The following is a 14,878-nucleotide window of genomic DNA, read 5'->3' as shown; positions in this document are numbered from 1 at the left end:
TTCCCTTTTCTTTTTAAACAAACTTCATACTCGCGGTGCCAAGGACAGCACTCCACTCACAAAAGCTTGGCATAGCTGGAGTTTGTTTTCTTTTTCTTGCCTTAAAAAAAGTGGTTGACAATTAGGCCTTCCTGTTGGTAATGACACATTACTGTATTATTGTGAACTTTGTTAATTGGAAATATTCACCTTGGTCTCCTTGTTTATCAAAAACCTTCGCTTACTGAATAACGTTTCAATTTTTAGAGATGCGGCGCGATTGCTGAACAAACTGCAATTTTCTTGGTGTTCTGCGTTAGGAGTTCTCGGAAACCAGGAAAGGTACTGTGCGGGATTTGCTGGCCAGTCAGGGAGGCTAGAAGCCAGTCTTGTTCGGGGACCTGAGTTTCACAGAAGAGCTTGTTGGTTCAGTGCCTTACATAAAAACACTACAGAGACCAAAGATTTTGCTTGTCTATACTTGTTCACTTTTTTAGATACTGAGACAGAGTCAGTCCAGACTCCTTTTGTCCTGGAAATGCAAAACACGTTCATGCAGTGAATCGCCTGTTCACGTAGTTGTGTGTGAAGAGCCTCAAGAAAGGGCCCTTACAGGGGCACCCAGCTGGCTCAGTCGATGGAGCGTGCGAGTCTTGATCTCAGGGTTGTAAGTTTGAGCCCCTCATTATAAGCAGAGATGACTTTTAAAAATAAAAGAAGAAGAAAGACAGGGCCCTAGAAAGGAAGATAAAAATCCTGTTGCTTAGGTCACTTGGTCCATTTAACAGTGGGGAAGCCCTACAGAGGGAGCTGTCCTCCTGCAGAGCGTCTCTGTGCTGGTGGCTATGCCAGCCATTTCTCAGGTCCAAGCCGTCAGGTAGATGAGCCACTTGGCTTTAAAACTGGCACGTGCCACAAATTAATGTTCTCAATTTGTGTGGTTACCTCATTCACACTAAAAAGCTACGTGTGTGTATGTGTGTATAAAACAAAGCCAAGTCCTATTTTTGATGTGAAAAAAAATAAAAGTACAGTTCCAAAAAATATTTGTAGGTCTGATTTTACCTCTGAAGCAACATAAACCTCATTGTCAGTTTATTTGGGCACATACAAAGTTTTAAACCAAGTGCCAGTTGTGATGTTTGTTTTATGCAAAACATTTAGGTTTCTAGTCTGAGAGTCTGTCTAGTTCTCCTTAATTTCCCTCATGCTAACACACTGGTTTTGGGGTGTTTTTAATTTACCCAGTTGCACTTTTTATCTCTTACTCATATTTATTTACAGCAAACAGCTTTTCAGAAGTACTTATTGGTTGCTCTTTTTCCTTTCAAAGAGACTTTTTTTTTTTAATTTGTGGATTAAAAAGTATAAGGAATCTAAAAGGCATTTGTCGCTCTACACACGGGTCTGCGCCCACATGCCAAGTACCTACTGCCTTGCTTGGAAGATGGACAGGAAATGTACAGTAAAACACCTGTTGAGGACGTTCCTCCCAGGAGACTTTAAATTGCAGGAAGTCCTGGAAGGATGCAGGTCCAGATATATAGGTTGAGAAAACATGTAAAAAGTGAATTAGGATTTTTAAAAATTCCAGTTACATTGTCTGCCTGTTTGACAGTAGAATAATTAAGCCAGGTCGTGTATAAAATCCATCCTTGGTTTATCCAGCAATATTGGAATGTGTTTGGTTACTCACTAGAGTATGGCAGGTCACTATAGGAACCAAACCCACTGGCGTGTCTAGATACCTCTGAAAGTAACCAAGTAAACATTCCAGGGGTATCTGGAAATGCTCTGTTTATATTCAAAGCATGAAAACTCAGAAGGACTGAATTCTTCACATTTTGTTTAAAAATCTTGGCACCTTGAGACATCGTTGATAATCTGTTTCTGCTCTTTAGGATTTCATAATTTCTTGGTAAGGTTACTAGTTGACAAAAGAAGCAAGCAGTCTTTATGATATTTTAGAAAACAATTTATAGAAGTGTAAGTGGAATTGCATTAACTTTTGAAAAATGTTTGTTTGGCTGTCAGTTATCCAATCAGCAATAAAATACTAAGATACACTAGAAGGGAAAAAAGTTTATTAAATTGAATAGGCAGTTCTGTTCTAACTGTTGTGAAGATTCTCTGATATAATGTACGTATACCAGTGTTTTATTTCACTCTTCTTTTGAGCTGTGGTAACATTTCCTGTATTTAATTTCCTAGGCATCAACTCTGAATTCTTTATTAGAATTGATTCCTGAATTAATTGAAAAGGAAGAAGCATACACTTCTATCATGAAAAGCTATGGTAATAAGTTTAATCTGACTATGTTGTATTTAAGTCATTTAGATATTTGTAGTGTTGTCAACTAAGTCTTTGGCTCAAAGACAGTAATCCTAAATATCAGGTAATCATGATATAAATAATTGACTTAGCTTCAGAGTATGTTTTAAAAGCACATTTAAGAAAAATAGGCAATTATTCGTCTAATTTTAACATTAAAAAGTATCACTGGGCATCTTCAGAGGGGCCCAGCTTTGTTGAATAGGATCCCGGGCTCCTGGCAAGACTTGGAAGTCCACTTGAGTGTACACACTGGGCACCCATCCAGTCTCCCCAAGGCCACCTGAAACAAAACATGAAATAGGCACATATATGAGACTGTCACGTGACTTGCCTTCTTGCCTCTTCAGTATCCTCCCCACCTGCCTACATTTCTGAAATAACAGACCTCTTCATTAAAAGTGGGCCCTAAGATTTTACTTTAAACCACAGTTGAAATTCCACTCTTTTAAGCACTTTGCTCCCTGATTGCCAGCTCATCACACATGAAAGGGAACCATGCTAAAGTTTCCTCAGTAGTCAAGATAAATGTAAGCATTTCATTTCTAAGTGATGATCACCTATCCACCTGCCACGAACTGATTTGCTCACATGAGGCAAGGGCTAAATAAAGAATTGCTTTGTTGATTTTATTGTTGTCAGGACAACAAACTGCAATCAGAATTCGTCATCTGGTTCTTCGTTTCTCCCCACCTTACAAGGTGACCATGATCTATTTCAAAATAGAGACAATAATCACAAAATTTCTCAAAGTTCCATTTGGGGGATTGGGAGATGTTAAATAATGACTAAATACCACAAAGTAGTGTCAAACAGCATAAAACTGCTACTGACTTTTGTAATCCCACTTGGGAATTGGGACAGGAAAGAGCAGGGAGACCAGGAAGGTAGTGAAAGGCAAGAGGGAAGAGTTTTCTGAATAGCTTCCTGGAAGATGGTAGAGTTTGGGCTGTGCCCTTGACAGTGTCAGGGAAAGGATTTGGTCCCTGAGGGAGGATAACAAAGGATTTATAGATAGGAAATTGACTTCACCCAAACTGCAAAGATCTGTTCAAGCCCAGTGAGAGCTGATGAATCACCCACACTCGCTCCCTTTTCGGAGATCCTGAGATTGATCCCTAGACTTCTCCTATCCATCCTGCAGGCTTGCCCTGGCTGTGCTGGAGTTGGGATTGGTTATACAGCACTGGTGTAGGGTAGAGATTGTTAGGTGCTTAAATGTTAAAGAGTTGAGTTACCAACAGTGATTGTTAGCAGAGACCTTGTGATCCCAATAGTAAACCTCAAAGTAAAATTTCTGCACATCAGCTACAACTGGAAAGCCAGCTAAACTTAGCTCCTAGGCTACTTCATCATCCATTTAAGTGAAATATTAGTGTAAGTCGTTAATGTTATGTAGATGTGTGTAGTTTTTTTAATGTAGATTGATTAACGTATTTAGATTATTTTTGTCATTGTAGCTAACTGCATATCCCTCATACTTGCTTAGTTCACAATAGGAGAATGTATTGAAAGTCTTTTTGGTGGTGTTTAGCTGATGATCTTCACCATGATGTAGATCTAGATTTCCACATAATTTACATGACCCTCCCCACAATAGTCCTTGAATTGGCTTGATTTCGAGGTGTGGATTAAGGGGTGCCTGGGTGGCTCAGTCGGTTAAGTGTTCGACTTCGGCTTAGAGCGTGATCTTGTGGTCCTTGAGTTTAAGCCCCGCCTAGGGCTCTGTGCTAACAAGCTCAGAGCCTGGAGCCTGCTTTGGATTCTGTCTCCCTCTCTCTCTGCCCCTCTCCCACTCACACTCTGTCTCTGTCTCTCTCAAAAATAAATAAACGTTAAAAAATTTTTCTTTTTTTTAAGTATGGTTTTAAGCAGAAGAGTGTTGAATGGTGTATGTTTACTTTGGTTTATGGCCACTTTAACTATCCTGGGTCTCTTAATAGCCTCATTTATCATCTTCTCTTTTATACTGAATAATGCTGAATTAGAGGTGTGGGGAAGAGCGAGGGAGGGAGCTGGTAGTTTCTGAATGTGGCTTTTTGCTGAAAGTAGTTAACTATTCATTTGCCTTGGGATAAAGGGATTCGGGAGTCCTTGAACGGCTGTGTTTTGAGAAGAGAGTAAGGTAGGTGGTCTTTATCTATGATTAATATCTTTTTTTTCAGTCTTAGACAAGGATGCTGCGTCTGCTAAAGCACTGTATGAAAATTTGACTGCAAGGAATATAAAATTGAATGATCTGTTTCTAAAGCGTTATGCAGTTTTGCTGAAGAATGCTGGTGAGCCTGTCCCTTTCACCGAACCCCCTGTGAGTATTTCTTAATTAAGGAGAAAAAATACCTCTACAGATTTACGTATGCTTCATATTAATGTGTAAAAAAAAAATAAGTTGAATACTTAATTACATGAGGATTAGATCTCTGTGAAGAACCCTCAGGGGAGAGCTTCAGGAACTGAATAGTCCTGCCGTGAGTTTGGCTGTGGGAGAACGGAGCACTCTGGGGCTGAGGTTTAAAACACAAGGTCAGTCTCAGACCTTCAACTATAGGTATGGATTTATCAAATGTCCTTGGGGCAGTTCTGTCATCATTTCAACTTGAAATAGGATTTAATGGCCTGTATTTCAATAGCCTAGTATATTGTGTCCCTATTAATTACTTGTTCATTTTATTTTATTTATTTTTTTTTTTAATTATTTTTTTTTTTTTAACATTTATTTATTTTTGAGACAGAGAGAGACAGAGCATGAACAGGGGAGGGGCAGAGAGAGAGGGAGACACAGAATCTGAAACAGGCTCCAGGCTCTGAGCTGTCAGCACAGAGCCCGACGCGGGGCTCGAACTCACGGACTGTGAGATCATGACCTGAGCCGAAGTCGGACGCTTAACCGACCAAGCCACCCAGGCGCCCCTACTTGTTCATTTTAAACAAGTTGGTTTTTATTTCTTCATCTAGGAAGGTTTCTTTTTTTATTGAGGTGTAATTGACGTTACCTTATAATAGTTTCAGAAGTACAACGTAATGATTCGGTATTTTTTTTTATAATGATCACAGTAAATCCATTAACATCCACACCACACATAGTTATAAATTTTTTTTTTCTTGTGATGAGAATTTTCAAGATCCACTCTCCTAGCTACTTTAAAATATGTGGGGCACCTGTTTGGCCCAGTTGGTAGAGCATCTGATTCTTAACCTCAGAGTTTTGAGTTCAAGCCCCATGTTGGACGTGAAGCCTATTTAAAAAAAAAAAAAAAGACATGCACTACAATATTCTAGCCCTATACATTACATCCCCATGATTTCATCATTTATAACCAGAAATTTGTACCTTTTGACCCCCTTCACCCACCTGAGGCAACCACAAGTCTGTTCTCTATATCCATGAGCTTGGGGCTTTATGTTTTTTGATTTTTGTTTTGTTTTTATATATTCCACATGTAAGTGAGGCTATACAGTATCTACGTTTTCTGATTTATTCCGTTTCGCTTAACGTCCTCAAGGGTCCATCCATGTTGTTGCAAATGAGAAGATTTTATTCTTCTTGTGGCTGAATAATAATCCGTTGTATGTGTCATACATATATAATGATACGTACATCACATTTTCTTTATCCATTCATCTGCTCGTGCACACTTAAGTTGTCTCCGTGTCTTGGCTACTGTAAATAATACTGCGGTGAACATGAGGGTGCATGTCTTTTCAAATTGCTGTTTTTGTTTTCTTTTGGTGAATACTCAGTAGTGGACTTACTGGATCATGTGGTATTTCCATTTTTAGTTTTTTGAAGAACTCCTCCATACTGCCTTTTCCACTCGCTATACCAGTTTGCATTCTCACCAGCAGTGCACAAGGGTTCCCTTATCTCCACATCCTTGCCATCACTTAACTTCTTGTCTTTCTGATACTAGCCAGGTATTAGGTGCTACCTCATTGTGGTTTTGATTTGCCTTTTTCCTGATGATGAGTGATGTTGAGCACCTTTTCTTGGGTCTGTTGGCCATCTGGATGTCTTCTTTGGAAAAAATGTCTGTTCAGGTCCTCTGCCCATTTTTAATTGGTTGCCCAGTAAATTTTGTTTTGCTTTGTTCTAATAAGAGAAATCATACATGCCAAATTCCTTTTTATTGTGTCATTAATTTGCAAGTTAGTACACCATGTTTATTTGAACCTTCTGTACCCAGGCGTAAATACCTATGTGCCCACACGGTGGAGGCTCTTGGTGCTGGCTTTAACTCTGGACTTGGGGCCCTTGAACTGGTGATTTCATGAATAGAAAGGAGTGCGGAGGCTTGAGAAGACAGCAGCTGCCATGGGCCCGGTGGTCTTTGCTATCACTTTGCAGCATTTTATAACTTCTGAGTTTTGTGCCATCAGCTCTTGCTAGAAACTGTACTTGTAACTTCCCTCCCTTTTTGTCTCAACAGGAAAGCTTCGAATTTTATGCAAAGCAGCTAAAGGAATCAAGGGGAAATCCTCTGTGAAATAAGCAGTCACTACTTTATTTTGTGTGTATTTGTGGTTCAATGTCTAAAATGTTATTTTTTAAATATATTTGAGAGGACAGAATAAATAAATGAAAAGTTACTTTGTGTATTTTTTTTTTATTCATAAAGTACATGTTCAACACCTTATTGACAGCAATGGCGTGCACTTAGTCACTAGGCTTTGTTGGGGTTTTGCCTACAACATAAATATACGGCATTTTCTTCATGGTGTCTGATGTTTGAAGCTGTACCTTTTCAAGGTTCTTCTCTCTAACACTCTTGATGTCTCCCCTGCTCTGTTTTGTTCATTATTTTCATAAAATATTATTCCTTTATTTAAGACTTGCTTGTTAATATTGTTTACCTGAAAATTTTGGAGCCAGACAAAATGATGCTCAGTGCGCCTTCTAAGGCTTTGCTATTCTATGATAGGAAATTCTCTTCATGTGTGAAACCCTGCATAATTTTCCAATTTTGTAAAATGCTGGCACTAGCAGCCATGTTGTAAGTCATCTAGCACTTGTTTTCCAGTGAAAAGCAGAAACTCAGACTGTTGCTTGCTCTTGGTCGGGGTGCTATTTGCCAATGCCTGGACACTCCCCACTATGCTTTCCCTTCTATCACGAAGAGTTCCAAGGGCCTCTGTTCATAGATGCCTCTGAGTCCTAGCCATTACTTTGGTCATGAAACCGAGAAGCTCATTTCCTCTTGTCTTGGTTTCAGGTGTTTGTCAGCATAGGTACATCCCATACCAGGCTTGTTACTTCATACTCATCCTATGAATATGTGATCTTATATAGGAAGGAGATTGTGGTTTGTATTCAGTTTTGTCAAAGTTATCCCCAAATCGTTTAGTAATTACTGTAAAAGAATGCAGGCTGGGTTGTGAAACAGTTTACCATTACAAAAGTATCTTAATATGTAACAGTGACCTATTTGGGGATTAGGTAGTTAATTACCAAGAAAGCTGAAAATGTTTTATTGGAGGTTTATCCTTGTTTTGGCGTTTTGCTTCTCCCATTTGAAATCAGTGGTTCCCACTATCTACACGAGGGGAGACCTTGCCTTGCAGGAAGTAAACTGGCCTCATGCTGGTTGTGCTGCTAACCTGAGTCTTCATGGAACCAACCATCCTTCATCTAGAGCCTGCAAGTAGCATGAAAGAGGAGGCTGAAGGAGGGAAGCCAAGAAGTAAATGTCATCGTGGCATTGTTTCCTTTGTCTCTGTTTTCTGCAGTTAGACCTAACGCATCAGAGGCCTCAGCCAATGTCGAGTCCTGGCCTAGAGGACTTAATGAAGCTCTCCTTTGTTTGCTCCAGGTGCAGGACCCGTACCTGTTGTGGTTTTGATATTGTCGGATTTGCCAAGAGCCTCACTCCATCAGTGAATTCCACTGGCCTTATTTTTTGCAGTCACACTAACCAAAAGTTAGTTGAGCAATATTTTACTGATCTCCATTGAAACAGGTCTCTCAGATGAGGCACGGCCTTGGGGCTTACCCTGGACTTCTCAGTTGCCTGGGCCAGAGACTTGAGAGTACAGAATGTAGTCTTACTTGTATGAAGTGACTCTAAGCCAGCCTTGTATATGGACTCTGATAAAATGCAGGGTAGTACAGAGGAAATAGCATTATCTAGCATTCTATTATCTATTGTCTATCATTAGCACTCTAAACAGCACTATAACTGCTTCCCCCTCGAATTTAAATATTTAAAATATAATTGTATATTCTAGGTGGGCTAATAAATGCTTTCTAAATGTCTAATTGCAAAACTGAAACAAATAGTAGAGAGCAGACACAATTCTAGAACTCAATAATGTTTTAGACTAAAATTACAAGGAAACAGTCTAAAAAGTAAACATTGTAAACTTTTGGAAAGTACAGTGTTTTATATGTAATTATATGTTCATGTATTTGAACCTAATATAATTTTATTGTGAAATGCTTTGAATAAATTGTACCCCAAAAACCTGTGAGCTTCTTCATTTTTAACTTTATCAAATTTTTGTATAACCACTTTTATCATTTCAAGGACTTTAGTCTTAATTTTTTTTTTTTATTTTATGTTTATTTTTGAGAGAGAAACAGAGTGTGAGCAGGGGAGGGACAAAGACAGAGAGGGAGGCACAGAATTTGAAGCAGGCCCCAGGATCCTAGCTGTCAGCGCAGAGCCCGATGCGGGGCCTGAACTCATGAACTGTGAGATCATGACCTGAGCCGAAGCTGGACATATACCCGACTGAGCTACCCAGGTGCCCCATAATCTTAAAATTTTTAATTAAAAATTGTGTGGTGGCCTCTGTTGCGACCAGAATTTCTTTGTTAAATGGTGTATGGTTTGTGTGTGGAGAACCAAATGAAATCATAGCTTCTCTGTTGTAAGGACAAGTGGATATTTAATTTGAGATCTCTGAGGTACAAAGTTGGCAAGAATTAGTACAGTTGGACACATGGTAAGTGGACACTGAAAATGAAGGGGGTTTTATCTGCATTGAGTGTCAGCAGCATTCCACGCCATGCAGGTGACTGGGACCACCACGGATCAGTCCCAGGCACACTTCCCTCTTCCCTACCCTCCTGTTCCTTTCTTGGGCGTGCTCATTGTGGCCAGCATCGGGGTATTCTCTTTGCAGCTTCTTGGCCCTTCTCCCCACCCAGCACATTCGTTGTCTCTCCAGGGCTCCTGTAGCCACTTAAAAGAGCAGGTGTCAGGCAGCTCATGAATTCCTTGAGGACCAGTTCTCTGTGTCGTGTTTGCACCCCTGGACCTCACACAGACCTGGCTGCAAGCCCCCATGTACCGTTGTCAGGGCCACGTGTTCTGTGGGGTTAACCATGGGTACCCGCTACTGTGCATCGGACGCTCCTCTTACCTGACATTCACAATGAGAAAGTTGGGGCTTACAGAAGTTAATGTACCCCCCCCCCCCCCCGCCCCCGGTATCACAGTGCTGTGATATGGCTGGGATTGACTTTCAAAAAAACAAGCAATCCAGTTAAATTTTAAATTCAGTTAAAAATCCCGTTAAAAGTCAAAGCAGAATCTCTAAACTGTTAGGGTATTGTTTTTTAAAAAGCAAGCTTTCACATTTAACACAAGTGTTCCCAGTCTGGACAGCTTTACATTGTAAAGTTATTTTCTTCCATTTAGTCGAATACTCGGTTTCTGGCATAATCACCCGAGTTTGTGAATTCCAGTAAATTGTATTGCACACTGTTCTTCCCCATACAGTTTATTCCACAAGTCTGCCATGTGTGTACTCTGCATACTTTTTCTCGTGTTTGAGGACAATTTTCATTTAATATTTGTCTTTCTGACAAACCAATATTTGTAGAGTTTCTATAAAATGAAAGCAACATTCCTGAAGTATGGTAGAGCTAATAGCTGCAGGGGGTACAAAATCATGGTAATTTATCGCTTTGCTGTTTCTATTAGAAATGTATCCTGCTTTCAGACCTGTGGACTTTACAAAGCCCACATTATGCAGCCTTAGTACAAATAAAGGAAATGGCTGCATTTGCAAATTCAAAATAGGCACTTATCTTTTTCTTTTTTGCACAAAGAAACATCCGGTTCAGGCAGAGCAAAAACATTTAACCGACTTCATACTTAACCATCCCTGCACATTAGTTTGGACAATGGCTGGCTGTTGGGATCCATGCTTACAAAGATCTCTTGAAAGTAGTATCTTCACCAACCCTGCCCCAGGCATACACTTACTGAAATTCTCATTATTTACTTGCTTTTGTCGTTTCCTCCCCTAAACTGAGGTCTCCTGGTGCTTTGCAGGGCCACCAGTTAGAACCAGAACCTGGCACTGACAACCCAGTGAGCATCGTTGAATGACAATGAACAACACAGCACCTGTCCTGCTTTTCAAGTCCTATTCTGAGATGCGTGCCTTGCATGCATTGGTGGGTTTCCTCACACTTCTTCCCAAGAGATCAAAGATGCCACTCAGTAGCTAGGAGCTCGGATATTGGGGGCTGAAGCCCAACAAGTTCTTTAAAACCCATGTGCCCAAATGAAAACACACTCAACTTTATTGCCATGAGGAGGGCTCTCAAATGTGTGATGGTGCAGCTCAGTGTTAAGAGTGGAATCAACAAAATGAGGGACAGTGGAGCTTTTTGGCGGTTTGGGGAAACAAGGAATTGCTCCAACTTTACAAAATGGCAAGACTATCATACGATAAACGGCACTATTACTACATAGAAAGCTGAGAAGTGTTTTTCTGGTCTTTGAGTTGGTGTGTGCTAAAAAATCTCAACCTGCTGCTTAAAAATTACTGTTTTGTTAGCTGCTGATACCACATGGCTGCTGCTGTTCCCCAGTTGCCAACAGAAATGGGCTGTGCTCCACCTGCCTCTCACCTCCCCTGCCCTAGTGTCTTGGGCAGACACCATGTGATAGGGACCAGGATATTGCTCTATACCCTGGCCATTTTAAAGGAAGAACCTATCCTACTATCAAAAGCAAGTGTCAGGGGTTCCTGGGTGGTTCAGTGGGGTAAGCGTCTGACTTCAGCTCAGGTCCGTTGGGCTCTGTGTTGACAGCTGAGAGTCTGGAGCCAGCTTCCCATTCTGTGTCTCCCTCTCTCTCTGCCCCTCCCCTGCTCACACTGTCAAAAATAAACAATCATTAAAAAAAATTGAAAAATAAAAAAAACAAGTGACAGATAACTTGAGATTTGAATGACCTAGTTTAGACTATGAAAATAGGGGCCTTTACTTTCAGGCGTAAGCACTGGATGTATTTTCCAAAGAACAGGTCAGTCAGCAAGATGCTTCCTCACTTTCAGCTTCCCAGTCCCTTGCCCTGTTCCTCTGGAGCCTGATGGGTGCTCCAGGCCTGTGGCTGGGCCAAGGGAAGCAGGAAATGGCACATGGTGGCTGTGCTGCACCCCTCTGTGAATGACATACTTGAGTCTCAGTAGAACGCCTATGTCTACCAGGTCTGTAGTTAGCGCTTGGATTTGGTGTCCATTTAAATATGCCTGCTGCTAGCTGTTTAATCTGGAATCAAAACAAGAAGACAAGTGGGGGGGGGGGGTGGGAACACAGCAAATGCAAGATCTCTGTGAACCTGACCCGGGAGATTAGCTTGACCGGGGGGGCAAGATTAGGTTTTAAATCATTTTTGTAAGAACAAGAGCAGGAAAATAAAAATCACATCAGGAAATATTTGAGTCCATATAGGTAATTACTTTCTGCTTAATTAAAATGTCCCTGTCAATAGCATAATTTGAAATTGGAGGGCTTAAAATACAAATTTCAAAACCTTTGCCTTCTGATCAAGAGTGTGCAAAGCTTACAACCTTGGGCAAAATCCAATGCACTGCCTGTTTTTGTACATAATGTTTCACAGCCACACCATCCATGTTTCAGAATTGTCTGCAGTGGCTTTCACGCTGCAACAGAGTTGGGTAGTCGCAACAGATACTCTGGCCCCCAAAGCCTGAAATACTGTCTGACTCTTAACCGGAAGAGTTTGCATCCCCTGCCTTTGATAATTACTCACAAGCCGACCTCTCTCCCTTTCAATGCAGGGAGGGGCTGAGTCGACAGCCTGCATGCCCCAGGGAGCAGTTTTTGTTGTTGTTTTTTTGTTTTGGTTTCAAAAAACAGACCTGTGAAATCACAATCTCTGGGATTGGGGTCCATAGTGGTATTTGTTAAAGCTGTGGGGTGGAGAACCAGGATGCTGTAACAAAAAAAAGAAGAAAAGAAAGAAAGAAACTGTGGCTGCTGGAGTTTCTCCAATTCTCCTGCCTCAGTACTTTGCCCCTTTCCCCCACAGCCCTGTGCACCAGAGTCCACTGAATCATTAAAGCCCCTTGTAGACTGAGTAGCCATAACTCAGTTAGATGATGTACCCCACTGGCTGCCAGCCCTCACTGCACATTGGAATCACTGTGGAGTTCATAAAAAAGCCCAGTGTCCTCTATCTCCTCCATTCAGGCCTAAAGCCATTAGGTGACTGTGTATGGATGTGGGATTGAGAGTGGGGTAGGTGGCAGTAGGGTGAGAATGGCGTCTGTGCAGACTAGGGGACAGCTTGATAACACAGCCCCAGCAGAGTGAGTAGGGTGCAGATGGGAGATTGGTTACATACAGGGGATTAACCAAATGAGTGAAAATATGAAGGACAGGGGAAGCCAGGTTTGTCACAATTGGAAAAGGGAATTACAGGGGCACCTGGGTGGCTTAGTTGGTTAAGTGTCTGACTTCAGCTCAGGTCATGGTCTCATCGTTAGTGAGTTTAGCCCCACACTGGATTCTGTGCTGACAGAATAGAGCCTGGAGCCTGCTTCAGATTCTCTCTCTCTCTGCCCCTCCATCACTTGTGTTCTAACAAAACAAAACAAAACAAAACCCAGATACAAATGCAGAAAGGGAGAAAATTAGAATCAACTCTATGGTGTGCTGGTATTTGGGAATTGGATGTATTAATGTGAACTCACATGTACAGGTAGATGTGTTTGTGTGTGTGTGTACATACACATGTATACAGACCTGTGTACATATATCCACATGTATGCATTCCCTGTTTTGCCTCCCGAGAGGATCTGGGGGCAGTGATGCTGCAATAGCAATGGGCATATTTATCACTCAGATCTTTGCTTCTAAATGCCATTTTTCCACTAAAAGGAACAAAGAATTCTTAGAGAAATGTCTGCATTTCCAAGCACTGGGACTAAGGACTGGGGGGTAGAAAAGAACAAAATGAGCCTGAAACACTTTTTTGTGAAAGAAAATGTTCACACAATGATAGAGACATATCAAAAGGATGCAGAAACCAGCTTGAATGGGCCCCAGGGCCAAAACAGGGACAATTTGAATGTGAAAATTAATCATCAGACTAAGGGATTATAACCCACTGAATAAAACAGGACACTACAGGTTTATATTGCTATAAATTGAAAAATGGCTAAGTGGAAGGTTTAATGAGATATAGGCAACTTACATATTTATAAAGCACCTACCAATAGAATGCTTAATTACCAAAGGGGGGATTGGCTGTGGAGAGGGCTGGCAGACACTCCCTTGATCAAGTGATCCAAGTGGACATCTTTGGTATAGGACAAATTGAAATCCTCACCACCGACAGGATGCAATGAGAAGGGTGCATCACTTCTGCAACATCCCTGCCAAAAGAAGTGCCTGTGATATCCCGTTAAATCCATGACCTGAATTTTGTCATGAAAATGTATCAAACTCAAGCTGACAGCTAATTTGCAGAATCTTCAAGTGTCAAGGTCACACAAGTCAAGGAAAGTTAAAGACTGTTCTAAACTAAAGGAGACCAAGGAGAGTTGACGACCAGATCCAATGTATGATTCTGGTCTTGATCCTTTTGCTATGAAGGACCTTGTCAGAACAATCAGTGAATCTTGAATGGGGCCTGCCCATTCGACAGTGGCCAGGTATCAATATCATAATGTGCCGTGTTATAGTGTGGCAGTGTAAATAATGGCAGTGTAAATACCCTGAGTTTCATGGCTGTACTGTAAAAGGGCAGTGTGCTAGAGCACTGCCTTTCAAACTCAGGTACATAAACCACCTGGGGATTTTCCTAAAATGCAGATTTGGATTCAGTAGGTCTAGGTAGAGTGTGAGCTTCTGCCTGTCGGAGCAGCTCCGAGGTTAAGACCCATGCTGCCTGTCCAGAGCAGTTAGTAGTAAGGGCCCAAGGAAACCTGGGGTGAACATTTACTATTTGCCTCCCACTCACCTTCCTCCCTTTTTTGGTCCCAGACTGTGGTGTTTCCTTTGGGAACAATCTGCTCCCCTTGGTGTTCCTGTTTTGGATCAGATGGTCCTCAGTGCCCAGGCAACGAAGCACGTAACCTGGGTGTCATCTATCCCGTACCCTGGCCACTGTGAAAGGTTCAACACTGGTCCTCAGACCCAGCCAGGGCCAGTGAGAGGCAACTCTGAGAGGCCTGGCTGAGCTCACACAGCCTCTACCACCATCTTCATCTTTTAGAGCCTTCTTAGAATTTCCAAGCCTTACAGTGGCTCAGGACTTGCCTTTTGCCCTCCAACTCCTAAAGGCCTCCAAGGCTTTCCAACCC

At 41.5% G+C, this 14,878-nt stretch overlaps 1 protein-coding gene across 1 annotated transcript in view; it reads left to right on the top strand.

Moving 5' to 3' along the window:
• LRPPRC (leucine rich pentatricopeptide repeat containing) overlaps positions 1-6,898 on the top strand; it is a 107,481-nt gene extending 100,583 nt beyond the window's left edge. The window contains exons 35-38 of the mRNA XM_019466137.2: positions 247-321; positions 2,191-2,275; positions 4,477-4,619; positions 6,739-6,898. Of these exons, the coding sequence (XP_019321682.2) occupies positions 247-321; positions 2,191-2,275; positions 4,477-4,619; positions 6,739-6,795 (360 nt within the window). The 3' untranslated portion in view covers positions 6,796-6,898. The remainder of the gene's footprint in view (positions 1-246; positions 322-2,190; positions 2,276-4,476; positions 4,620-6,738) is intronic.
• Positions 6,899-14,878: the final 7,980 nt, after the last annotated feature.

The sequence above is a fragment of the Panthera pardus genome, unplaced genomic scaffold (assembly GCF_024362965.1).
Source record: "Panthera pardus isolate Hobbes unplaced genomic scaffold, ASM2436296v1 HiC_scaffold_25, whole genome shotgun sequence".
Taxonomy (NCBI): Eukaryota; Metazoa; Chordata; class Mammalia; order Carnivora; family Felidae; genus Panthera; species Panthera pardus.
The sequence above is the reverse complement of the archived record's forward strand: the minus strand, read 5'-3'. Positions and strand labels throughout refer to the sequence as shown.